Source organism: Saccostrea cucullata, unplaced genomic scaffold (assembly GCF_032062105.1).
Source record: "Saccostrea cucullata isolate Sc308-1 unplaced genomic scaffold, CSIRO_AGI_Scuc_v1 ctg922, whole genome shotgun sequence".
NCBI classification, from domain to species: Eukaryota; Metazoa; Mollusca; class Bivalvia; order Ostreida; family Ostreidae; genus Saccostrea; species Saccostrea cuccullata.
In genome coordinates, this window is record NW_026926648.1 from 114,062 (window position 1) to 141,893 (window position 27,832).

The 27,832-nt window shown below is 35.0% G+C and overlaps 1 protein-coding gene across 1 annotated transcript in view; it reads left to right on the forward strand.

Annotated features, from left to right (window-relative positions):
- The window catches only part of LOC134272320 (agrin-like), a 103,173-nt gene that overhangs the window by 22,285 nt on the left and 53,056 nt on the right, over positions 1 to 27,832 (forward strand). The window contains exons 3-6 of the mRNA XM_062754566.1: positions 10,407 to 10,610; positions 10,678 to 10,693; positions 24,526 to 24,737; positions 26,580 to 26,630. Coding sequence (XP_062610550.1) covers positions 10,407 to 10,610; positions 10,678 to 10,693; positions 24,526 to 24,737; positions 26,580 to 26,630 — 483 coding nt within the window. The remainder of the gene's footprint in view (positions 1 to 10,406; positions 10,611 to 10,677; positions 10,694 to 24,525; positions 24,738 to 26,579; positions 26,631 to 27,832) is intronic.

A 27,832-nucleotide genomic window follows, 5' to 3' on the forward strand; every position in this document is an offset into this window, starting at 1 on the left:
TACCAATCTTCGGATGCTGAATCTGACCTACATTTTACAGTTGAGTGAACATATTAAATTTTTTGGTGCAGGTTTCATTTCGAAGATACTATGAGCCCTATAATGACCAAACTTGCATGGATTACATTAGGAATTTGTAGACTTGCTTCGGATGCAATTATACATTTTGTTGAGTGAACAGGTTAAAATTTTTGGTGCAGGCTTCATTTCCAAGTTTCTATACATGACCAAACTTGCATTGGTACATCTTAGGATTACTACCAGTCTTGCCGGATGCTGAATCTCACATTTTCCGGTTGATGAACAGGATAAAGTTTTTTGTGCAGGTTTCATTTCCAAGTTACTATGAGACATATAATGACCAAACTTGCCTGGATGGTCCATCTTAAGATGCATATTACAAGACTTTCTTCGGATGCTGAATCTGACCTACATTTTCCGGTTGAGTGAACAGGTTAAAATTTTTGGTGCAGGTTTCATTTCCAAGGTACTATGAACCCTATAAAAAAACTTGCATACATTAATTATTAAAAAAAAATTTACAAGTAAGACTATAATGACCAAACTTGCAATGGTACATAAACACTTGGCTGGCTTCAGAAGCTGAATCTGACCTACATTTTATAGTGAAAAGGTTAGTTTTTTATACAGGTTTTTTCCAATAACTTTGCTCTATTTGAACAAACTTGATGGATGATACATCTTAGGATGCACACTAATGGACTTGCTTCAGATGCTGAATTCGACATACATTTTCCAGATAACAGACCTCATAAAAGTTATGGGTGCAGGTCTATCACCAAGAAACTATAAGGCTTATATAAACCAAAGTTGCACAAATGATGCATCAAGGGATGAAAACTCTCAATCTTGCTTCAGATGCTATACATTTTGAGTTTTAAGTTTTATATAGGTCTATATCAAAATTGCATAAATTTTGCATTTTTGGATATAATTGTGTTTAATTTGCCTTATACACATTCGTTGTGAGCTCTGTAATCTCTGATTTAAAAATTTCCCAATCATGACCAGTCGGCAGAGGATGCTCACTCTTCCATGGCACCTGATCCCACCTCTGATATTTTGGAGGTTCATGTTTGCTCTGCTCCTATTTTGTATTGTTTTATGGACTTTCAAGCTTGAATACTGTTGGTTATCTCCATATATTTCATATAAAATATAGCTCTAAGCCTTAGCCTATACCCTTGAGCTTTAATGATGAAAGATTTTTTGAGATTAAGAGTATTATTCCATAAGGAATTGGTATACAAGTTACATAAAGAATAATCAATGCTTCAAGTAAATTGAATTTGGTGTTTATTTTATGAGTGTGACAGGAATTTTTACTTTTCACATGTGTGAAGCAAAAATTTTCTTTTCATATTCAGCTAAAACACTATATAAATCAGATGTTAATTACTTTTTAGCTCACCTGAGCCGAAGGCTCAAGTGAGCTTTTCTGATCACATTTTGTCCGTCGTCCGTCCGTCTGCCCTTCCGCATTCTGGTCTGTAAACTTTTCACATTTTCGAGTCAAGAACCACTGGGCCAATTTTGACCAAACTTGGTACAAAGCATTCTTTTTAAATTGTTTAATCTTTTATCAAGAAAAGACAATAATACTAAAAAATTTGCTTGCAACACGCGTTGTGATTTGTTGTTTATTTCTAATGAAATATATAGGGTTCTTTAACCAATGAAAATACAGGGAACATCCTGGTATAGTGTAGACATTGTTCAAACATGGCATACACATAGAAAGATATAGGAAAAATCTTTGAAAATCTTCTTCTCAAGAAATCACAACTTAATTGTTTAAATTGTTCAAATCATGACCCCCGGGGGAAGGGCGGGGCCACCACGAATCAAAGTTTTATATAGAAATATATAGGAAAAATGAAAATCTTCTTCCACACTTGTGATTTGGTGATAATGTAGATTCCAATAACTATCAAATTTATATAGAAATATTGGGAAAAATTTTGAAAACAAGAAGTTTATTGGAACTTTGTTATTTTTTGTTACAGTTTTACATAGAAATATATAGGAAAAATCTTTGAAAATCTTTTTTCTGTTGAATAAAATGTGCCCATGGAAAGTTCATGGTAGTGTAGATTTCAAAATGTCTAAATTATGATCAGTGGGGTAGGGTGGGGATGCATTATGTATAACAAGGGGGAAATCTGGTAAAGAACAGAATGGTCAAAGCTTCTCGGGTGAGCGATGTGGCCCATGGGCCTCTTGTTTTCTTTGATTTCCATTTTCCTTTGTCTTATTAGCTCACCTGAGCTGAAAGCTCTAGTGAGCTTTTCTGACCACTCATCAACTATCAGCAAGTACACCTATCCATCAGTCTTTAAACTGTGCTCATAAATTTTCAAATTCTTTTCCAAAATGACTGGGCCAATTTTAGCCAAAGTTGGTTTTAAAGTGTAGATTCTAAATTAGGCTGAGTCCACAACAGGGAATCAAAGTTTGTCAAACATTAAACATATAGGAAAAATCTTTAAAAGTCTTCTTCTCAAAAACCACTGGACCAATAAAGCAGACCCTAACCCTGAAACTTATGTGGAAGCCTGAGCTGAGGTAGTGTAGATTCTGAATTGTTCAATTCATGCCCCCCTTGGGATAAGGTGGAACCATAGTAGGGAAGTGGAATATTACAGGGGGAAAATCTGAAAATCTAATAAAATACAGCAGGGTCAAAGTGATTCAGGTAAGCCATATGGCCCATTGGCTTCTTGTTTGGAACACAGTGTCATAGGCTGTGATGTCATAAGCAGATGAGACGCCCAAGCTAATCGGGCAATTGTGAGATTTAAAAACACTGTAATCTTGAAATTTAGCAACATATTTGGAGAAGCGTTATTGATAGTTTTGATTTTTTTCTGGATGTTTATTTACTGTATCTCACAACAGGTCAGCAAGAATTAGTGTTTTTACAACACATTTCATGAAGGGAAGGTCGATTTTGATGAGTTTTGCTTGTAAGACTCCAATATATATCAAATATAAATATATTTTTATATCGCTCAGTTGATTTGATATGCAAGAGCAAGCTCTTTGTATGAACAATTTCTAAAAGAAGCTATTGCCAAACAAGTTGATGAAACAAGAATATCAACAGTTTGGTTTAAAGTCCTCATTCCCTAAGTTCTATAGATGATGCAATGACCTTGTCAGCAAATACAATTTATCATTAAGTCAAATTGTGACTGACATTTACAATACTAATAGTTAGGCCATTAATTACTCTTTAAGTTGTTGATGGATTTTTCCGTCATTTCTTGATCATGACAAGAAGCACATGGCAGTTGTGACTGGTCGGCAGCGGATGCTAACTCGTCTATGGCACCTGATCCACCTCTGATGTTTAAGAGGTCCATGTTTCCTCTGCTTCTGATTTGTATTGTTTTATAGACTTTTGAGCTTAAGGACATACGCAAGGTACCTTACCTACTGATAATTTTTCAAGGTATTCTATATTTAAACTTATAATAACATTACATGTTCGTAGACAAAAAATCAGAATGCGTTACCAGGGGTTTTGAAAAGATATCAAATTATGAAATTTTTTGCATTATTCAAAGAAAAATGTACAAAAATTACAAAACATAAATTCCAGATTTTTTTTCATTAAAATTTGTTTTAGAAGAGGTGTACAAATCCATACATAGACATTGAAAGTGTTGCACACGGGTCCTTCTTTTAGTGGAACTCTTCAACTCCAGGGAAGAACCTAGTAAAGTGCAAACTACGTTGCGTATGACCTTAAATATAGTTTGTTATCTCCATATCTTTTATTCGCTCACCTCGACGAAGTCGAGATGAGCTTATGCTATACCCCCGGCGTTGGCGTTAGCGTCAGGGTCCCGGTTAAAGTTTTAGGAGCAGGTCCATTCCCAAGTAACTATAAGCCCTACCTGGACCAAACTCTCATGGATTATGCATCTAGGGATGGACACTACCAGACTTGCTTCGGATGCTGGATCTGACCTACGTTTTCCAGATGAGTGACCAGGTTAAAGTTTTTGGAGCAGGTCCATTCCCAAGGAACTATAAGCCCTACCCGGACCAAACTTGCATGGATGATGCATCTAGGGATGGACACTACCAGACTTGCTTCGGATGCTGGATGTGACCTACATTTTCCAGATGAGTGACCAGGGTAAAGTTTTTGGAGCAGGTCCATTCCCAAGTAACTATAAGCCCTGTCTGGACCAAACTTGCATGGATAATGCATCTAGGGATGGACACTACCAGACTTGCTTCGGATGCTGGATGTGACCTACATTTACCAGATTAGTGACTAGATTATTCCTAAGTAACTATAAGCCCTGTCTGGACCAAACTTGCATGGATGATGCATCTAAGGATGGACAATCGAAACTTGCTTCGGATGCTGGATCTGACCCACATTTTCCAAACAAGTGACGAGGTTAAATTTTTTGGAACAGGACAATCTCCACTGAATTTTAAGACCTATTTGAACAGAACTTGCTTGAATATTATTGTCAGAATAAAAAACCAACTGTTAAGAAAATATGATGTGAGATTTGCATTACCTAAACTGATAACATTCGTCGAGGTGAGCTTTGTAATCTTTGATTACCTATGTTTTTACTTTTACTGGTGAGGGAAGAATCAGTTATTGAGCATATTGCAATATTGTTAATAAAAAATCGCAGCTTGACGGTCATAAAATTTATATCTGTTTGTCATGGAAGTATCGATCGACAAACCTTTGATTAGAAATATGTTGATGCTCTTAAACTGTCAACAGAAGTTTCACTGGAGAGTTTGACTTGGAGGAGAATCTTTGGGGTTTATGCAATCTGTGTCTCGCTGATGGAGGGATTGTCGGAGGGGAGTGATGAGTTGTCACCGAGCCATTAAAGTCTGACGAGGCGAGCACGTCCTCAGATAGGGGCGAGCTCTCGGTTCGCTGATGTGAAGTAACACTCCAGAAAAAAAGTATTACCTCCTTAATGAGGAATCTGCCAGAGATTAAAGAGTGATAAATGAGAAAGCCACTTGTTTAATCCACTTGTCTCTGGACCGCAATTACCTGGGCAATCGGGGATATCAGATGTAGCCACATCAAGGATATTTTGTAGTTATTGTGTCTCTCTTAGAACCAGAAGGACAGAAGGCAGCAAATAAATGTAGTCCTCTAAGACATATTAACAGACATTGATTCCTCTGATAGAAAGCAATGAAGAAAGTCAATTCATTTAGTTGACTTGATTAGTACAAATTAAAACAGGCATTGATTAATGTGATACTGTTGAAGTACTGCAGCATCAAATTAATGGTAAGTGTAGACCATACGTGTATTGCAATTTGTAACTCAAAGTCCTGAAATTGATTGTAATCCATGTTTGTGTCAATTCATGTATCCAACTATCAATACATAGACTGGGTAGTCTGTAAGGACAAAGTTTATAACCAAAAACGGGTCCACAAAGTGACCAGAATTGTCAAAACTTTCAATGATTGAGCTATTGCCAAATTTCCATTCCCGGAGCTATCTATAGACAGAGTTACAAAGATGTATGGGTATAATACATCATGCATATACATTATGACCAAGAATTAGATAGTACAATTCTCAGTTGACCTTGGACTTTCAGTAATTATAATGCGTGGCATTCTTGACATTACATAATTACCGTCTGAAATTTACACAGCTTTCGTTCACATGGGATAGAAGTCGGTATGGGAAAGATGTGGAGCTTAAGTCATCTCATGGTTGTCAACAGCAATTTAAAAATCCTGTTGTTATTAACTTCTTAACCAATGAGAATCTCTTGGCCATTTGATGGACACTTATTACGTAGCGCCGAGAATGCCACGCCATACTGAAAGTCCAAGGTTAACTTAGAATTGTACTATTACATTTTTACCTAATACACCTTTAACATGATAGTACTTTTTATCTTAGATTTCAAGCAAGTTTTGAACATTTTTAATTTCAAGGAAGTTTTTACTCAGTATTTACTTTCTGTCGCAAGCCTCAAATTTAGTCTTTGATGGACTACTGTACAGCAGGAAATTAACTCGCGGAGTTAATTTTCGCTATATTCGCGGAAAATGAAATTCCGCGAATTCAACATACAGTGAATAATTCTTAAAAAGTTTTATAAGGATAAATTGAAATTTTATTGTTTTCTGTGATTAGATGTAGACTGTCTTTATAATTATGCGAGTGTCTGGATCAATTATAAACACGTAGTTGTTGCTGTTTTAAAGCTTATTAATTAGTTATTCATTTCTATGGCTAACGATTAAATTTGCCATCTAGTAGACGTGCGATGTAATTATCTAATAAAACATGCTTGTTTAATTTCACCCGTGCGTATCACTCAGTCATTACCTTTAATCAAGGCATTTACTTAGTAAACAGGGTAACGACAATTAATTAATTTCAATTAAAAGTTCAACATTTTTACTACGGTATAATTTTTTTTCTGATTTGGACCTGGAAATTTAAAATATTAAATGCGTAGCATTATTTTGACTTCAAATCGGGATCAGTCCGGTGTTTCTTTATTATGCAATCGGGATCAAAATCGCCACAATATATAGACTTTACTTTTCTGTCTGATATGCGCAATATACATTACAGACTTTAATATTGTACTACAGAGACGAGAAATAGTAGTTCAGACAATATATTCCTACAGCAAAATGCTTGCAAGTACTGTTTAAGAAATTTATGGTTTTTCCTTTTCCGCGAATTCAAACTACCGCGATTTGCTGAAAATTGAACAAATCGCGATCTTTTCCGACCGCGATTTTAACCTGCTATACAGTATGTAGACTTGTCCTGTAGTCCTATGAGTAAAACACATAAGATAATTGGTGTTTTGTTGGTGTATCTAATATTGTATAGTAGGTCAGTCCAGTTTCTAGTTTTGTGTTCCAGGCTTTTTAAGTCCAGTGGTAATTGGCAATCGCTGTGAGCATCAAGTCCGTCCGTCTAATCGGGTCTCCTAATCCGCGCGCTGCCTTCTGATTTCCTCCAGCTAATGGCTACAGAGAGAACACACAGAAAAAATAAATGTATTGAGAAAGTTATTAATATTTTTGATTTAATTCATTGTGAGTGGGTTAAATGGTTTCCCTGATCTGAGATTAATCAGATAATGCTGTGTGAGTCGAAGCAATTGTTTCTCGGCATCTCTATGTAAATGACGTACAATATTCATATTGCGGTATTTTTTTGTGACTTTCTATTTCATTTCCTGTTTTTTTCCATGACTTGGTTTTTCATTGTAATTTTTTTTGTTGGGAAGACAATTTCCATTAAATTAATGTAAGAGTTGTTTCACTTAATGACTACGACTGTCGCTCTCTATTAAAAGGCTGACAGAATCCTTGACATTGGTTAACGGGCCTTTCATCTTTGAAATTCATTAGTTTTAAAAAACCTTGATATTAGATGACATTTAGTTAAAGAATGCAAAATTGCTGTGTCATCAGCTAATTACAAACTTATCTAGATACAAGGGGCTCTCAGTTTTTTTTAAAAAGCCTGTTTAATTATAGTAAAATTAATGTCTTTTTGATCAATGAATGAACCTTGGGTTTTTTGCTAAAACAGGCACCAGGTATCGGAGTTTACCAAATACATCAATACATAATTAAGGAATCACTGTCTAGTTGGTATAGTATGCCAGGGACATCAACGATAGTGGGAAACATTGGATAATTTATGCATAACGGGCTTCGCCCTTTATGCATAAATTATCCAACGTTTCCCACTATTGTTGATGTCCCTGGCATACTATACTAACTAGACAGTGATTCCTTATATTTCCATTTCATTGTGAAATAAAATTGTAGATTTAGATATTAAAAATATGTAGACATACAGTGGACCTTCAGATATCCGGACGCCAGATATCCGGATGCTTCAGTATCCGGACGATTTTTCATCGGATCAAATTTTTTAAATGTTATTTTGTCTTGTTTAATTGGTGATTCAGATATCCGGATGCTTCACATATCCGGACAAATTGACTGGGAACCAAACCGTCCGGATAAATGAGGGTCCACTGTATATTTAAATTACACGATGAATCTCATGTCAACTTCAATAGTCCTCACCCACTGATGTCAAACAAAAATGCAGCTGCACTAGATTTACATGCATATTTGGCCTCCTTAGCGTCAAACACAAGAGACAAATGCGCACGATATTTGCATGTGTTTTAGGCCTCCTTAGCTCCCGACCTATCAACCTGCCTAATTTACATTCCGGTAGAAATTATCATTATGACAAGAAATCAACTCTGCTAACTTTCAAAGAGTTATCACAGAGAAGAAAACTAGAAATGGAAATATATAATTGTATCCTAAATATTATCAAATATTTATATTTGCAAATATCTTTCTTAGATGAACCTATTGAAGAGAAAATGTGTTCAATTCTGTGTGCATGTTATTTGGGGGTCAGAGGTCATAGCGCGACCGAACCATAGAGCGAGGTGATATTTTGTCAACATTTATCTGTCACGGTGCAACTTGTTTTGGAACATTTCAAAGTTAATAATGGTGAAAAGGATAAAACGATAAACAATATGGATATTTTTCAATCACGAGATGTACAATAAATTTTCTATTGATGTGAATAAAGTTTTGAATACTATAATGCCAAAAACAGAATGTATCTTTTTAACCTGAAATTCCTTTAAAGTTATGTAAACTAAAACAGGCGATACCACCGCTTTTGACTTCAAGTATTGTTAGAACTTTTGAAATAGTTAGATTATTCTCAGCAGTGATCATTGTTCTTTCACTATATACTAGGGAAGTCAAATCGGTCAATTTTCAATACTCGGTTAATCGGACGTTTTTCCGATCGAGTACCCGGGTACTCGGTAAAAGTGTAAGTAAATTGAAGACTGTAAAACATTGTAAACTCTCTTAGAAATAAAACCAGATGCACTTATAGGAGGTTAGCTTATCCGTAAATGTATTTCTGTTGTAATAATGATGAGCACTTCGTGCCCGATGAAATTTAATATAACAATTTTTAAATTCAATTTATTTATCAGATAAACACAAGAAATAAAATCATAAGTTGTTCACAGTGTTTTTGTTTTAAAAAATAATCTGCTGCGTAATTGTATAATGTAACTCCTTGTCGCGTTTGACGACCAGGTATCAGTCGTCAGAGCTACGTACAGTATCAACTTGAACTTGATCAAGTTCTCCTAATAGAGCGGATTTACGATTTTAGTACACTTGTTCGATCCGAGATTTATATAGTATTACGGGACGGTATTTTGTAGTTTGATGCAACGATGGACATCATTTTTTTTTTAAAGTCTTTGCCTTCAGCCAGTTGTATTGGCATGTAATCAAACACAACCATATCAACAATCGCACGTGTAATATCATCCGCTCTTTTCCCGAGAATTTACGGCTTCTCGGAGAATTGACAAAATTATCTAATTTATTTAAACATAATGGATCTTAAACGATGTTCAGTGAAAACAAATAATTAAAGCCAAACAAAAAATAAGGGAAGAAGGCAGCCGCAGGTGAGAAAAGCCAGGTACCCCAGGTACTTGGTCACGATAATTACTGTATAAACACTGCCACAGGCGATAACGGTCATTTAGAGTCATAGTAAACCCTAATTACTGTATGTACAAGTGCAATGAGCATTTTACGCTTTAAAACGGATTGTTTAATGCATTAATAAATAAGATTAGAAATATTCAAAAATATACACCCGAGTAACCGAGTACCGATTTTAGTATTCGATACTCGGACGTTCGATCGAGTACCCGGTTAACCGGGTACTCGTTGACATCCCTACTATATACAGATATTTCCTGAAGTGGACTGCTAAACATGAATGTAAACATTCAAATGTTGGAGTGAGATAAGTTAACTTTGACTAAACAACTTTTAGGTCATTGCGCGTCACAGCATAGCAATATGGCAACCCGTTCGTGTAATAAATGCAATTTTACTTGAAATTTATTTGCATATCAAATGTAGATATAAGTAATAAACAACAATGTTAAAAAAGTTCTCTGGAAAATGAACTTTTAGTTGGTCACGTGATCAAATCCTGTGAAGCCTTCGGGTTTCTGATCTGATATGTGCTTTTTCCTAGCCGATGTGCTCAGGTGAGCGCTGTGGCCCCTGGGCCTCGTGTTTAGCACTTAATATTTCAGTTGTTTTTCAGTCTCCACAGTGTAATTTCGCTAGGATGCTTTTTGATTGAAATTTTTGGCACCAGGGCAGGATAGTTTTGAATTTTGGGATAGAGTATGTCCAGAATATGTGATAACATTTTACATTTACCTTGATTTGGTTTGGTGTCAATGAAGGCCAAGAGCCTAATTGTGGATGATGAAATTTTAATATATTATTTTGTATTTTAGCTCCCTGTGATCTCAGCTTCTGTCCTTTCCATGCTCATTGTATCGTTAAGGAGGACAAGGCGTACTGTGAATGTATAGATAAATGTTCCTCAGACGGTCAGCTAGTCTGTGGAACAGATCACACCACCTACAGAAACCTGTGTTACCTCAAAAAGGCCAGCTGTGAGGAAAGGAGGCGTGTCAACCAAGCCTACACAGGGAAATGTCGGACAAGTAAGTACTGACAACTGTCAGGGAATGTCTCAAAACAGGTAGGTAGACTGTCAACCAGGCCTACACACGGAAATGTCTCACAAGTAAGTTACAGCTGTCAGGGAATATCTCAAAACAAGTAGGAAGACTGTCAACTGCCAGGGAATGTTTCAAACCAAGTAAGTAAATTGAAAATTGCCAGGGAATGTCTTAAAACAAGGAAGTAGATTGTCAACTGCCAGTGAATGTCTCAAAGCAAGTAAGTAAATTGTCAACTGTCAGGGAATGTCTTAAAGCAAGTAAGTAGACCATCAACTGCCAGGGAATGTCTCAAAGCAAGTAAGTAAACTGTCAACTTTCAGGGAATGTCTTAAAACAATTAAGTAGACCATCAACTGCCAGGGAATGTCTCCAAGCAAGTAAGTAAACTGTCAACTGTCAGGGAATGTCTTAAAGCAAGTAAGTAGACCATCAACTGCCAGGGAATGTCTCAAAACAAGTAAATAAACTATCATCTGCCAGGGAATGTCTCACAACAAATAAGTAGATCAGCAACTATCAAGGAAAGTCTTTTTAAGCGCTAAGCGCAGCGCAAAGCGCTTTCTGTCAGCGTAAATCTAACTCCGTTCGCGATCCAGCGCCACTTTAAGCAAGTTAGATAACTCCCTCCACTTGTTATTCTAAAAATGTGCAACTGGAAATCCCTGAGTCTCTTTATGCTTCTTTAGTGCAATGCTGTGTTACGCGCATTTCTAATAATAAGAGGCAATTAGTTAGGTAAATAAATATTCCACAATTAGTAGATAAGAGCAGTTCTTATCATGCTCTTCTCTATACATTGTAGTTCATTTAAATCATGTTGACACACATTACTTTTGTACCATGTAGCTAACAATTGCTGCATCTATGGCGCAAATACTTAATTAAAAGCAGTATATTATTTGTAATGTACATGTAATATAATGATTGAGGAAGTACATAATTTAGAACTCAAATGGGATTTTAATAATTAAGTTTTAAATCTCAAACTGGAAGCAAGTTACTAGTGTTCAGTATAAATAAATAAAATTGAATATCTTTGTACTGCTTACATAATATGGTGTGTTCTATTTAACTTATACCCATATAAACTATTATTTTTTTCTTCTAGACCCTTACTTCAGTCAATGTAACTAATACAAGCCTTCCTATTAACACAGGTCTTGCACCATGCTGAGAGCTATCATTGAAGTTGATTTTCGCATCTAAGTATCAATTAGTTACAGACTGCGATGCACCCATACACTGTCTTTTTAATGTCTTTACTTGTGTAAGTGTTGTACCCTATACTTGTATCATATGGGTAAAACATATTATATAAATAATTCGAAAGGAAAAACAGTTTGTGGGTGTACATACATGTAGGGTATGTGGTGGCTGTGTTTTCAACGAATCCATTCAAATAATAAAACTTATTTCTTGGAATATTGTGCTTTAAAATTGTGTGTGTAGTGTGCAGGATGTGCCGAAAGATGCTAAAACCTTAATTAACGTTCTTAGCAATGGACAGGAATATGGCTAATAAAATGTTAAGCAAACAGTTTAATAAATGAAATAGGAAACTAAGGAAGAAACATTTATGTAAAAATCTGCCTCAGCCGTGTTGCCGATTCTTAATGAAGACTAAATAAAAACAGAATAAAACAACGGTGTATACCTTCATGAAGATTGAGATAAATACTGTACATGTATTTTCTTTCTTGGTCTCTTGAATTATTTATCATTCATATAGCAGAAAAATTTTGAGCAATTATTTTCAATATTCCTTTTCAACTAGCACAACAATGCTGTAGATATAATTTTCCTCTCAGCATGTTTTGCATGGTAGTGAAGATCATATAAACACAAGTAAAGAGTGGTGTAAAGCATCAATTAAGCGTCCGTAAAAAATATTGAAGCATTTTAAATTATTTCAACAATAGTCAAAAAATGCTTTAGGGGGTTTAATGGGTTTTTTTTATTCCAAAGAAGAAAAGTGTAATTTGTTTATTGTAAAAAAGTAATTTTTACAAATGATTAAAACATATTGTGAGATCAACACAAATGTTACTGCAAATACGCCATAAATCATGGATTTGAAAATCGGAGATTAAAGGATAGCATCGAAAGATAAATAATTATAATATATTGAAACTCAAATTTATATTTACCTATTTGTATCTCTGGCAAAAGGGCATTAATTCTACGGATGTTCATTTCATCTACATAGAGTTTTGTCACATGACGATGTTACAAACATGATTTCAATCTTCAATTTGAAACACTCGTAAAGGCGGAAGATTCTAGCTTTCAGTGTTGAACACAAATGAGAGGAATTTTAGCGACATTTTCAAGTTTCAAATTTATTTCAAAATATACATTTTCAATCAAATGTAGAGCTACATGTAGATTCTAAATTTCATCGGAAAACCCGGTTACCATCTCCCTTCCAATAAATTGCAATTTATACGCAAATATTACCTCTAATAGATTCCTACAAGGGATAGGGGAAAGAAAATATTTTACACGGAGAAACATTTTCTTGAAATTTTAGGTACATGTATATGAAATTGACTGACCTTTTGGCAGATGAGGAATATGTAAAATGCCTAAAATAAAAAGGCATGAGACAATGTTGAATTTCATAATCCAACGGGAACTTTTCAGGACTCACATATTTGATTATGTACCAAACAACTGTGCTCGCGTGCTCTCACACTGTCAGCATATTGCTTAAACTTCAATAGAACAGGAAATTTAAATTCAAAATAATTCTGATAAATTTCAAATCAATATGCTTAGCGCTTCCCAGTACTTTCAGTACTTTGATTTTTATTGGTGTTAAACAAATGCACCTTGATTAAAATTCTTTTTACACACTGGGAGGAAACCACTGCAAATGGGAAAGTTAAGATGATACAATGATGATAGGAAAAGTCTTTGAGAGAGTAGAGAAACAACTAGTAAAAATTCATTCTTGTATAAAAAGTTATATTAATGCTTAAGAAAATATTAGTATAAGGTATGAAGAGGTTGAATACAAATACTGATGATTTGTATTTAGTTTATGATACTCAGTTATATTAATGATACTCAGTTATATTAATGTATCAATAAGATGAGGTTCAGAAGGTATTATCTTTGTCCAGAGCACAAGTCATTTCTTGACCACTGTTCATTATAAGTACCCCTTAATCATTTGTTAATATAAAAATAATTTCCTTCAAAAGTAAGTCTTCTGATGCAAGTTTTTAGGTCACCTGAGTCACTCAGGTAACCTATTGCTATCCGTTTTTGTCCCTCGCCGTGCGTCGTCCGTCGTCCATCGTGTGTTAACATTTGAACATTTTCAGCTTCTTCCCTGAAACCACTGAACCAATTTCAACCAAATTTGATATACAGCATCTATGGGTGAAGAGAAACAAATATTATGAATTTTATAGTCCCCGCCCCCCTGGGGCCTGAGGGGTGGGGCCAAAACCACTAAAATTAATGAAATCTTTAGAAATTTTCTTCTTTACTCCTGTACATTAAGCAGTCAAACTGTTTGCATGATTGTAATCAGCATTGAGTCCTCTACCAAAATTGTGAAAATCATGGCCCTGAGGTCAGGAGTTCTAGTGCTAGGGCGGGGCTACAGTTGTAAATAAGTATATAGTGAAAATGCATTATTTCTTTGAAAATCTTCTTCTCTGCTCCTGGGTATTAAATAAACTAATTAAGTACATAGTTATGATGAGCAAGAGTGCCTCTACCAAAACTTTGAATTTTATGGCCCCAGGGTCAGGTGTTCTGGTGTTAGGGCGGGGCTCTATTGATTATATAGTGAAAATACATGAATTCTTTGAAAATCTTCTTCTCTGCTCCTAGGTATTAAATAAACTAACTAAGTACATAGTTATGATGAGCAAGAATGCCTCTTCCAAAATTGTGAATTTTATGGCCCTAGGGTCAGGGGTTCTGGTGTTAGGGTGGTATTAAATAAACTAACTAAGTACATAGTTATGATGAGCAAGAATGCCTTTTCCAAAATTTTGAATTTTATGGCCCCAGGGTCAGGGGTTCTGGTGTTAGGGTGGGGATCTATTGGTTATATAGTGAAAATACATTAAATCTTAGAAAATTTTCTTCTCTCCTCGTGGGTTTTGAGCAGATGAACTACCTATATAGTTATGATGAGCAAGGGCCCTAATCTTCCAGAATTGTGAATTTCAAGGCCCCTGGGTGAGGGGTACCATAGAGGGGGGGGGGGAAGCTGTAGTTATATACTGAAAATGAATGAATTGTTTGAAATCTGCTCCTTGGTATTAATCAGATATTTTTGAAAAGCAAGGATGCCTTTTCAAAAATTGTGCAATGTGTGGATCTAGACCTAAGGGTCAGGGGATCAGTCATGGTAGGGACACTACTGATTATTGCTGAATATTACTGATTAGTTGAAATGCATTTTTTGTTCCCCAACCCTGCCTATGGGTATTACGTAACCAAACTAAGCAACTGCTAAGTGTATTATAGTTATGATGATCAATGGTGCCTCTTTCAAAATTGTAAATGCCATAGCATCTGGCTTAAAACATGAATCAAATTCAATCACTGGAAAGTTGTTGCATAATGCTCAGGTGACCTATAAGGCCCATGGGCCTCTTGTCTGTAATTTTAACACTGTGAAAAAGACAATAGAATTGATTTATGCTTGACAATAATAGTGAAGGGAAAGAATCCAATCTCTAAGATTTGTCTTTCCTTTACCACTGTTACAACACAATACAAAGAATTGGATATATCTTAAAAATCTTTTGGAGAATTGAGTGTGCTGTCCTTTCCTTAAATAGAAAAATTCAATGGATATTTTATAAACTTGCTGCAGAAAATAGCTTTTTTATGTGTTCGAGGGACAGGAGATTAGCTGAATTTGATACTCAAGTCTTTGAAGCACAGCGGAGATGAGGGAGAAATGCTTATGGTATTCATTACTAATACATAATAGGGTTGTACAGCTGACTATTGATTAAAAGCATACATGTTAACTCTCCCGATTTAGGCGGGAGTCTACCGCTTTTTCACTCCATCTCCCGCCTACCGATTTAATTCAGAAATCTACCGCTTTTCTACAAAAGTATTTTTGGTTCGCTTGGGTATCCATTTTTGAAGCCACTCTCATAAAATCTCGCTAGATATCGCGTGATTTGACTCGGAATCATACAAACGCTTTTTTTGTACATAGATTTCAAGCACGGATTTGACAACGACAACAACATAAGACTACCAGTGATTACATTGGTTACGATAAATTAATCAACATCCCTGCCATGAGAAAGGAGATAAGGCTTTTAAGAATTAAATGAAAACATTTGACATCGTCTTTAAAAGGACAGAAGCTCACAACTTTATCAATAAAGTCAATAGAAATCATTCGATTAACCAAGCCATGTGGCAATCTCTACTTTCGTTTTCGATCATCGCGGGAAATCTGATTTATACTACGAAATATACGAACTTGTTTTAAATCTAGATTAAACAATGCCATCATTTGTTTTGTTTAAAAATTGAATGAACATTCAGAATTATTGCTTCTAGGCTATTTCAGCAAAGATCACTCTTCAAAAGGCTATATGTAAAGCAACCAATCCAAGCAAAATGATGAGCATGAAATATATTTGAATTTGTACAATTTATGTCAAACTTAAGGTGTTTCTGTCTTCTTATTGCTGTTGATATTTAAGATTAATTAGTGTAGGTACATGATTTCATTTAAGGCTTATAATATACATGTATATTACATGAAAGATATCGATAATCAAAGCGTTAAACAACACGCGCGCAATGCTACCGCTTTTGAGGTCTGAATCTCCCTCTTTTTCATCACAATAGGTTAACATGTATGTTAAAAGTCAGAATGAAACAGCAAAAATCAGGAGAGAGAAACTCTCATGAAGTTCATTTCACTGAAAAGTCTAAACTTCTCATAGATTTCCAAGATCTTAAAAATATGATATTATAATTTAACTTCCAACATCTATTGAATTATAATTTGTATGAAAGTCACATATACACATAGTTCTGTAATCTGCCTTATACATACATTCAATTTCTGTAAATGCAGTAAAACATGCGTATAGCAAATATAATGAATTGATGCAATTACAGTGATGTCATTTTTATCCCATGTAGCTTTGAAATACAGTATAATTTGTCCAAACCGGCTACCACCGGTTCCATAAAATTTGGCCGGTTTAGACAGAATCCGGAGTGCAGGAAAAATGCAGGAAAATATTAATTTTGAAAATTTCGTTGTTTATTTACAAGTTCATTATTATACATAATATAAAATATAATTAAATGATGAAATCAATCAATATTTTGGAGTCTAGAAATTATAAAATAGTCTCTTATGACTTACTGTATTTTCTTGTTTTTCACGAAGTTTGAAAGTCGGGTGAAATGTTACCTAAATCAAAATCTACAGTCAGGCATAATATAGGCCTACTATATATCAAGCGGATCAGGTTTCGCTTGTCAAAGAGCTCATTCAATGTAAAAACTGTAATGCACAATTATTTACGATGTGCTAATTATTAGATTGAACTTTTAATTTTTATGTAAAAAATTACGTCTTCCCCCACAGTGTTATGGCGCCATTTTGAAATGCATCCGATTTTCGATCCCGATTTATATATTGATTGTAAATCGTGTATATATTTTTTTTTGTTATAATGTGGTAAAAGGATCGAGTTAAAACAATTTTTTTTTTTATTGTAATTCAATCATATACTAGTAATTTTTTTTTCAACTGGGCTGTGTCACCGCCGCGTTTCACTGAGTTCGTTTAATGGCACTGCGAATGTAAACACAGATTATCAAATCCACCAAGAAAGGTGTTAATTGCTTTGAAGTAACTCAGGTGTGGCCGGATTAGAGGAAATAATTACCGTTAATTATGAGCAGTTGGGACCAGTATGGCCGTTCGGAATACAGAATAGACAGTATCCGGACTACACAGAATTTTTTCTAATGAATTTGTTAAAGAAGTGCATGGGACTAAAATTTATAGACGGAATGGACAAAAATCCGGAGTACACAGAGTCCGGATTAGACAAATTTTACTGTATATAATTGTGGATTTTATGAATATATTATGAATACATTTATAAGGAAATTAAATCATAAAGACCTTACACATTATTTTCACGTACGAAACAGTCTGGGCGGCTTAGACACGGCTCAGGCACGGATTCCGTCTCCAGAAACCTGTGCTTTAGCATTCCGTGATTCTATGTAAAGTATGTATGGAAAGCCGTGCCTAAAAGTGGTCGAGGCACGGACACTGCACGGGATATAGGCTGAAATATTTAAATGAGATCACACGGTTTTACAAAACACGTGTCAGAAAGCCGTGCTAGTTTCCATATATGGACTCACAGATTCTGTAAATCCGTGTCTGAAACCCGTGTCCTTTTCCATATATGGAGACACGGTTTTTTGAAAACCCATGTCAAAAAAGCCGTGCCGTATACCATATAAGGAGTCACGGGATCTGTGTATTTGTTTAGATCTAGGTCATGGCCTTAAGAGAACCCCCTGATGTAACTGTGGATGCCAAAATGGTGACTGAAAGCAAACTAACTTCACATTGCTTTACATTAATGCTTAGTTTTAGAATTTTAAAAGTTAAAAATCTTACATAAATGTGTCCATTTGCTTTCTGTTAAAGATTAACTTTAACAGTTTACAATCCATGCTAGTTTTTAATCAAGATTTTAATGATAATGTACAATATTCAATTGTTATTTTATCTAGTAGCTAAGTTTGCACAATCTGAGAAAGAATTTAGTTTAAATAAAACTATCACTAGCTAGCATAGTGTTGTCACATAAAATATATACTATAAAGGATTAGTGGAAGTCCAACTAAAGTCATTCAGATAAACCTAAACTATTTCATGACATGTTCATTGTCAACATTGCAATACAGGAATATCATGAAAATGGAAAAATTGACTTATTTATTCTAGATTACACTAACTGCATTTAGTTCAAAAGTGAAGAAATTATCCCACACTGACATAAATACAATTCAAACTTACATCTATTAGTTTAATATCCTTTAACTAGAGAAAAAAGACACATTCTTAGCTCATGACCATGAATCCCTCCAATTTGATATTCAAATAAAGGAAGTTATGATTGAGCATGCTCAGTAAAAAGCCGTGAGATATAAATAAATATTTTAAAGCAAAACCCGCCTGAGTTAAAAACCGTCTCCCTGGGACACGGATTCCGTGCCTCCACACGGGTTTCTGTGAGTGAGGATTTCTCACTTTCAGACAAGGAAGCCGTGTCCGTGTCTTGGACATGCAGAACCTGTGCGCTTTTTAAAAACCCGTGCGGATTCCGTGTCTTAGCCATGCCCAAGCCATGCCTATTCCTCCTCGAACTTTCGTACGAGTTATTAAGTTTGGTTTAATGGCATCCTGTAATGCTTCATGGGTAGGGGTGAAACAGTTCACCACAGTATTGATTCACCATGGTATTCTTTCTCCATACAGAGTACAAGAACTCTATTTTGGGTTCGGTTCATTTTTCGGTCAGGATTGTCATTCACACCCCTACTAATGTGTTCGGAACCTTTTAATTTCGGTGTTCAGCAAATTATAAAACCCGATGAGTTCAGAGTAGCTCTGGCGAGACTTCAGCGAGATAGGTTAAATTATTCACGGAAATGTGCCTAGGAAGTGACTAGCACGTGGAGGCATGGTAAACAGAAATGTTATGTTGCGTTTCAGTGTTCACAACCCCTAGAATCAGCTGATAATGTCTGTAGATATATACTTCAATCAATCGATCTCTTTTACACTCATTCAAACTTAAATAAGTATTCTCTATAATACAATTTTCTGCAGTCATGAATTAAAATTTCTTTTTGGACAAATATTTTTGCGGGAACCGGGACTATATTTTTTGGCGTCAGATTAGCAAATGAGGCACCGGCATGGTTTTAACTGACCAATCAACTGAATGAGTATTGCATTATGGGTTACTACGAATACTACAGGAATTTTACGCTTGAAAAAGGAAAAATCTTATTGTAAATGAAATGCATTTTTTAAAATATTATTTTCATGCTCCTCATGACAAACAATTCATTTATTAAATAAACGGCGGAAGTCTAGGTTTCTGAAAATCATACTGCAAAAGCGATTTGCGTCAGTATTAATTCCTTTGTTGCACTATCGGTGAATACAATTGCCAAGTGAATTCCCTGACCAAACACGTGATCAAGAATGTAAACAAAGTTTTGTCCATTTAAATGCATGAGAAGCTGTTCGTTTTCCTTACCCTTGAAGCGCTGGTGTTCTGAACTAGACACAAACTACATTTTATTGAACATTTTTTTCCATTTAACAACAAATCAAAAACGCTTGTAACATCTTCCATAGTTTCTTATCTTTGTATTTTGTTCGTAAGAACATTTTTTTTTATTTTGCAGTCCATTAACATGATCGTAGATTGGCCTGAACAACGTGTTCGAAAATAAAATGTAAACATGTATTTGGCATTAACATTGCTATTCATTCAACGATTGGCCAGTTGCTCGTGACAAGATCCTCTGTGCGCATTTATAACAATAGCCATATAAGGCAAACAAAGGTTTGTCAGTGTAGATGATAATGCACATTTTTACCAGCGCATCGATCACTAGTGAGCTGTAATTTTCGCCGAAAAGTATAAGAAATATTATTATTTTAACACCCCTCCTATAGCCACCCTTTTCCTGTTGAAAATCATGAAAGTCTTTCAGAAAGGTCTGGAAACATTTGTTACAGGACATGTTTTCAAAAGAAACAGGCTATAGCAATATCGTGTTTACTGCCAATTTTATTTATAAAACCGGTTCTACCATATAACCTTTGAATAGATCAACCTAAACCACGTGTCTTGAATTTAAATCACAATAACATTAGTAGGGGTGATTCAGTCAGTTAGACATAAAGGATACACGTTACTCAGTATAGTTATAGTACAAAAACAAAATTTTATGGACTGATATATTGAAAAATTAATTTTTAACAGTCAAATCAATTTCATTAATTTCTTCTAGTAATTTTGCTTGTTAATTTTGTGACTAGATTAAGTAATCTTAATCATAAAACAACGGTTGAGTTTGTTCACTTCTTTCAAAATGTATGTATCGAAAATAACGTACCGAGACAAAATAACTGTAAACCAAATATTATTCGCATCATCGTTTATTCGCGATTCATTACAGTTTAAAATCAGGCAGTCAGCAACAATTTCTGCGACCGAGGAAACATTCTTTACAAATACTGATCAAAAGTCTTGGTTCGTGGCAATTAATATTCACGAATTAAAGTAGGTCGCAGTACTCGTGAATATTTCTCACAGGTGAATAAAAGTTGGTTTACAGTACTTGATACATATCAAACAGTGAAAGAGGCATATCATTTCACCCCTATTTACAGGCTTTTCCTGTTGATTGGTATTTTGACAGAGGAAGGTCAGGGACTGAGAATCTAAAATTAATTTCATCTGCCCTTACCAACTTATCATGCAGTCTGCATTGTCCACTAAGATATTTTCATGTAAGTTCTTCAAGTAATCAAATTCTGAGTGGTCTAGCCCAGCATAAAAAAATATATTTATTTTGATATGCAGTAGAATTTATTGATTGTTCTCAAGGATAGTGTGCAACTTTGCCTGAAAAGTTTATAGGTAATGTCATGTTATTTCAGTAAAATGCATTGTTCAGACATATGAATTAAGTCCTTGCTGTAAATTGATTGATCAGGGAAGCTTAAAGAAATAATAAACACTTGATTTGATTTAATGGACAAATAGAGATTGTATAGTCCGCTGTCAAGCCAATCTCTGGGAGAAAACCAATCAGCTCTCCAGGCTCGATAGTCTAACACAAAGTCAAAGTAGTGAACGGAAAAGTTGTGTATTTCTAGATTAATTTGTCATTATTGACTTGAGTTTTTGGAACCCATCACTTGATTCTTATCTGACCCTAAAGTTTTCACATCTTGCAAATTAATGGAAGAAGATGGGTACATTAGCAAAATGCTTAATCAGGAGATTTTAAAAGTTACAACAACAACGACCAAAAAAAAAAACAACTTTGCAGTTAGGACTATTAAATCATAGAGTTTGTCAGTAAGGAATCGCTTCAGAACAGCTAGAGGAGGAAGTTTTGGGTCATACAGAGGCAGGAGGTTTTTCTGACGGATATGACACACGGACAGACATCGATGTGAGGTGAGAATCCCCATTATATAGGAGGTCTGGGAGGCTGTGAAACTCTGGTCCATGGGGAGCGCACTGTACAATTACTTTATTGAGCTCCAAGTACATTCCTTCCAAAACCAGTGCTGACAAAAGCTTAATGGTGATGAAGTATGGCCCATCTAAACAGAATAACACCAGATTTTTATGGAATTTGATGTAGAAAGGAGGGAGTTTATGTGGGTGTCAAATCTAGACCTTTGATGCACTTTGGTGTTGGCTGCAAGAATTCAATAAAACACAGATAGTGATGCACTGTGATTATTAATGATACAACCATTAATATTTCAGTCTGTGTCTTTGAACGGAGGAAAACAAGTTAAATTCTGTATAGATTAATCAAGGTTCAGGCCGCACTGCGAGATTGAGGAATTTTTTAGCCATTAGCGGCTGAGAGATGACACGATCAGGGCGTCTTACTTAGGATTTTGACGACGCTGGCTGAGGGGTCATCTCTGCTCCATCTACACAGAACTAAATTGCTGCTCTTGATATTTTCTGTTCTGTTGACTTAATGTTCTCAGAATGATCGTCTTCGGAATTCACGGATCTCTGTTTCTTTCTTTCTTCTTTTGGGCCCAGGGTTGTTACGTCTATCCTGAAGGAAAGCGGGATCCTTGTCAAAATAAAACGTGTCATTTTTATGGCCGCTGTATTCCGTCTGATGATGGGCGACTTTCCGTGTGCGTTTGTCCGCAGTATTGTTACGATTACGGAGATAATGTGGATAACGAGCCGGTCTGTGGAAGTAACAATGTGGACTACCCTAACCTCTGCTCCTTCCAGAAAGCCGCGTGTGAAACGCAGAAAAACATGACCTTTACGATCGGAAAATGTGGTAAGGGCTACAAGTACAAGGTAAATGCTGGTGTCCTCGGAATTTTTCAAAGTAAGAGTATATAGTTTGCAGTAATGAAAATTGAAGATGTTTTAAAGGATTTAAAATTGTTAAAATTAATGGTAAATGCATAGCATTATGAAGTAAAGTAAATAGTCAAGTCAATTTTATTCCTACCTACCGGTAATAATTATTGTCATTTCAAAAAAAGGAGGAAAACTGGTTTCTCGGCAGAAACATAATGTCTTCTGGATTCTTAATCTAGTTTGTGTTATTGATCTGTGTTGCTCTGGAGTTGAGTAGTCATGGAGATAAATTTTCAGAATTTGTTCAAATTGTGATCACTCTGTCAGTCTTAAAGTCATTTACAAGGGAAATGGAGAAACCGAGCTTTTGGGGGAAAAAATGAAGTGTATTGATTTTTGGGATGTAGCTTCTGGTCTCGAGAGGGGTTGTATTTTTGTGGTAATTGAATTTTCTTTCCTTTGTTCGACAAGAAATTTTATAGACATTGTCATGTAACAAAAAAGTTGTTTGAAAATGTCTAAGGGTCACAAGAAATATTTTATTTGGCCAACATATCTGTCTGCAGTGCCAATATTGACAAATATTGGGTAACTTTTTCTTGATAGTAAAGTATTCTGTTCAAAATCAATTACCGTGAATTGAAGTAGAATCACAGGCAGAAGTACTGAAGCCAAGAGTTACAAATTAAATTGAAAGAAAAAGCCAGTCTCAGGCATGTTTTTGTATTATATTTTTGCACAGCTGTAAAAAGCCATATAATATTGTGTAAAAGACTTTGGGTTATATTTTATTTTTGAGATAGTCTGTTTCTACAATATTACAGACTTGGTATCCAGTTCTGTTCCTGACCTTTAGATATGAGTTTTTCTGTCATCATGGTCATATATCCAGCTTTCTTTGTAGATATAGTAACATTTTATTCAGTACCTGCTACTCTACAGTGGAAGGATTTCTGGCATTGCTCTGTCTTTGATTAAATGAAGAAATAAACTAAGGTTTTACTAGATGTCCTTGTGTTTCTATAACATCAGTGAATTCAACCTTTCTTCTACATATATCTGTTGCAGAGATTGATATTTAATAGATAGTAGATGCTCTTTTGTCCAATGATGAATGTATTTCTATAATCATGATGATGTAGTCAGTTGATTTAGTTGAGATATTGTTTTGGTTGCAATATATTAGTGCTCAATCCTTTTCCTACAGTCAGTGTGTTTCTATAATGTACTTATCCTGTCAAGAAGTAGCAGAGATAGGTATATATGAGTTTCTGGTATTCTTTCTACAGGAAAATGTGTTTTTTTAAAGTACCCAGCTCTTTGATAGATGTTAACTCATGCTATTCCTCCTATGTATTGGTGTGTTTCTGTAAAATACCTCATTTTTTGATGGACATAAGTTTGTGTCCTATTCGTCATACAGTTTGGTGTGTTAACCAGGCCTTTTGATTGGTGATTACAATTCCTCCATTAGATAGGTCACAATATTTTTATAACCCATCTTGCCTGCTGATTGATATCGTGTAATTCCTCCTACATTTTGATCGGTGTCAGTTTGTGCTGTTCTTCTTACATTTGATTGGTGTCAGTTTCTATATTCCTCCTACATGTTTGTGCTATTCTTCCTATATTTTGACTCTACAGATGGGTATTTTCTTTTGATTGGTGTCAGTTTCTGCTAGTTAGACTCTATACAGTTGGGTATTTTCTTTTGATTGGTGTATCGTTCCTCCTACAGATAGATGTAAGGATCTGGCGTGCACCTCCCCCCAGGTGTGTATCGTTGACCCCGACACTCGTATCCCGCGCTGTGGGTGTGTCCAGAAGTGTGAGGACCGAATGGCTCAGGTGTGCGGGACGGATGGACGTCAGTACAGCAACAGGTGTATGTTAGAACTTCACGCATGTCAGAGTCGGCAGAATATCAAGGTCAAGAACGAGGGACCCTGCCAAGGTACTCAACTAATTAAATCCCGTCAAGATATGTAGGCTTAATTAAGATATTGGTTTAATTTAGTTGTGTCATACTACTCACCGTAATAAACAAATCCTGCCAAGATATCGACCTAATTAAGAGTTTTTGAAGTAGTCCAGTCAACATTTTTGACCTAATTAAAATATTGAACTATTTATATAAATGTCAAGGTTATGACCTAATATTTTGCAGATGAATTACTGTATACGGGGTAATTTTCGCCTCGTCTTAATTTCGCCCTTTCACACTTGAACTATTTATATAAATGTCAAGGTTATGACCTAATATTTTGCAGATGAATTACTGTATACAGGGTAATTTTCGCCTCGTCTTAATTTCGCCCTTTCACACTTGAAAACAATTTTGGCACATTTTAAATTCGCCCAGTCATAGTTTTGTTTAAGAAATTTTATTGTATTCTTTGAATTCGCCCCGTTTTAAATTCCCCAATTTAAAGTAGGGCGAAAGGGGCGAAAATAAAACGAGGGTGAAAATTTCCCTGTATACAGTATATTAAGCTCAGTCAGTATAAATAAATAGGTTGAGAGGGCATACTGTATTTAAAATATATAATAGAAAATATGGGAGGAAACTGAATTAGGATGATATATTTTGAGCTAGGGGAACTCACAGTTAACCCTCTTTATTTTGTATTTTGTATTTAAAATGTATTTAGAATATATAATAGAAAATATGGGAGGAAACTGAATTAGGATGATATATTTTGAGCTAGGGGAACTCACAGTTAACCCCCTTCCCCGCAGTCACGCATTTTAACGCATATACCATTTCCTATTTCTAACGCAAAATCATGGATATACCCTTTCCCCGCAATCACGCACTTTCACGCACTTTGAAAAGTTCATTTTATAATCTTCAATTTATTGCCAAAATCCTTCTATTTTAAACTTGCTGAAATCTCATAAAATAAGAAAAGTTATTTTCTTATCAAAATATTACTCATATTATTATTTAAGTTATAACAAGTTATAAACTTAAGAGAAACTAGTACATGTAGTATCATGCTATAAAGTGCTTGCAAGGAAATGGTAAACACATATTTTTATGACCTTAACATTTAAGTGTATATTGCATAACAATTCAGTAAGTTGTAAAGAGTTAATCTTAGTGGAGGCAAAAAAGTTACATGCTTAATTGAAGTTAATTCCCATTTTAAAATGATATGAATAAAACTAGTATGTCTTCAGTAATTTACTCAGTTGTTGAGGCATGCATATATATATTCACATGTTGTCATTGAGGGTTTTTCTATTATATTTTATATCATAGTACATTTGTATTTTGTACTCAATCATTCTGTATTATATATTGTTGTTTATATTGGAGTATAATTGTTGTATCAATAAAATTCTTTCAATTTGTGTCTGTGTCTGAAGTCATATATTGTATTTCATGATCATTTATGGCATATTTGTATAACTTGCATGAATAAATAATAAGGTAAACATGGGTCCAAGTTTTATAAAAGAATTACATTTTAGGAAACTAGATTCCTTCAATTTTCCCAAAACAAGTGTATGATAACTGAAATAAAAAAAAAAACAGTGGTCATAGAATACAGACTTGCGCTCTGAATATCTTGTTTCTAAATGATTTTTGAAAATTTGATTAAATGAGGTTTTACAGATTTATTTCAGATGTCAGTGAATATTGTATGAAAGAATGTGAATTATGATTTTGATGGGTATTTCCAAAAATATTGTTTGTAAAGACTTTTAATGTACTACATGATTCTTTTAGGCTATGAATAGTTTGTAAGAAGACTATATAACATTTTGACATATTGAAAACTGATTTTAGATTATAGGCAGCTGACCGATGACAATGGTGAAATTAAGCCAATGCGTGAGGGTGAGACTTAAATTGGCAGTGTTGTTCCTAAGCTTCCTGTGTAGGAGAAGATCTGACAGAATTATAAATTACAAGGAATCAGAAATCTTTTTGTCATGATCATATACATGCAATGTGTAAAATTTAAATTCATGGAGAAATCCATTGAAAGGCATTAAGTTGCTTTCCAGATATGAAAAAAGTAATATTATTACAAACTTCATTTTTAGGCTAAACATAAACTCTTAAGAAAATACAGATTCTGGTGCACTTAACATGTGACAATTTTCTAATCAGCATGGTTTGTTTACAAATAACAAAGATTCTGTCAGATTTAGGCATCAGTCTATTGTGTCTCTTGCCGTAAACATTGTGGTGGGGGGCATATGTCAGCACGGTTTTGAAGAGCACAAATAGATTAGAGCACCTGTTATAGTAGATAAACTGAGCCCCCCTTCCACTCCTTCACCAGCACAGAGTTAGGCAGGGGTTTAAAAATACGGTGGTCCGAGGTCCGGGACCTAAAGATTATTGGGGCGGACTAGCCAATTGTTACCCTTTGATAGTCCGTCGGACTAGTAGTCTTGAGAAGAAGAAAAATTATTTTAATTCCGTAATTTTTCGGGCCGAAATTCGGCCCCAGTTCCAATGGGAAATATGCCTGTATTTTCCCATATTGTAGTGGAAGTCATCCCAAAGAAAAACTTACGAAATGTGTGATCAAATTCAGTTTGTTTATTGCATTTTTTCAAGTAGAGTTCAAGCATGTTTTGTGGTTGTTCAGCCATGTTGGATTTTTCTTCATTAGTTAATTCATACCACTATTGTTCTTTATGCAAGTAATTAGATAATTCATACCAAGAATAGTCTTGATTTGTGATAACAATTGTTCGTTTTAAAGTAATACAAACAAAGCATTTTGCCAATGCTGTTTTAATGACTGGGTTTTCTGGGATATTCCCCAATTAATTTAGCCAAATTGAAGCTGAAATTCCAAATTCTTATGGCCCAAGCCCCCAGTCCCAAAGTACTAACAAAAACCCCCACTGTAATCAAATTGATTAAAACAATGCATGTTTTTTTTAAACTTTGGACTAGTAATTTTATGACACGGACTAGTTAAATTTACTAGCTCAATAGTCCTTGGACTAGTGAATTTTTAGGGAAAATTTAAACCCCTGGTTAGGTCCCACTAACGTAAAGAAACAGTAGGATAACCTTAA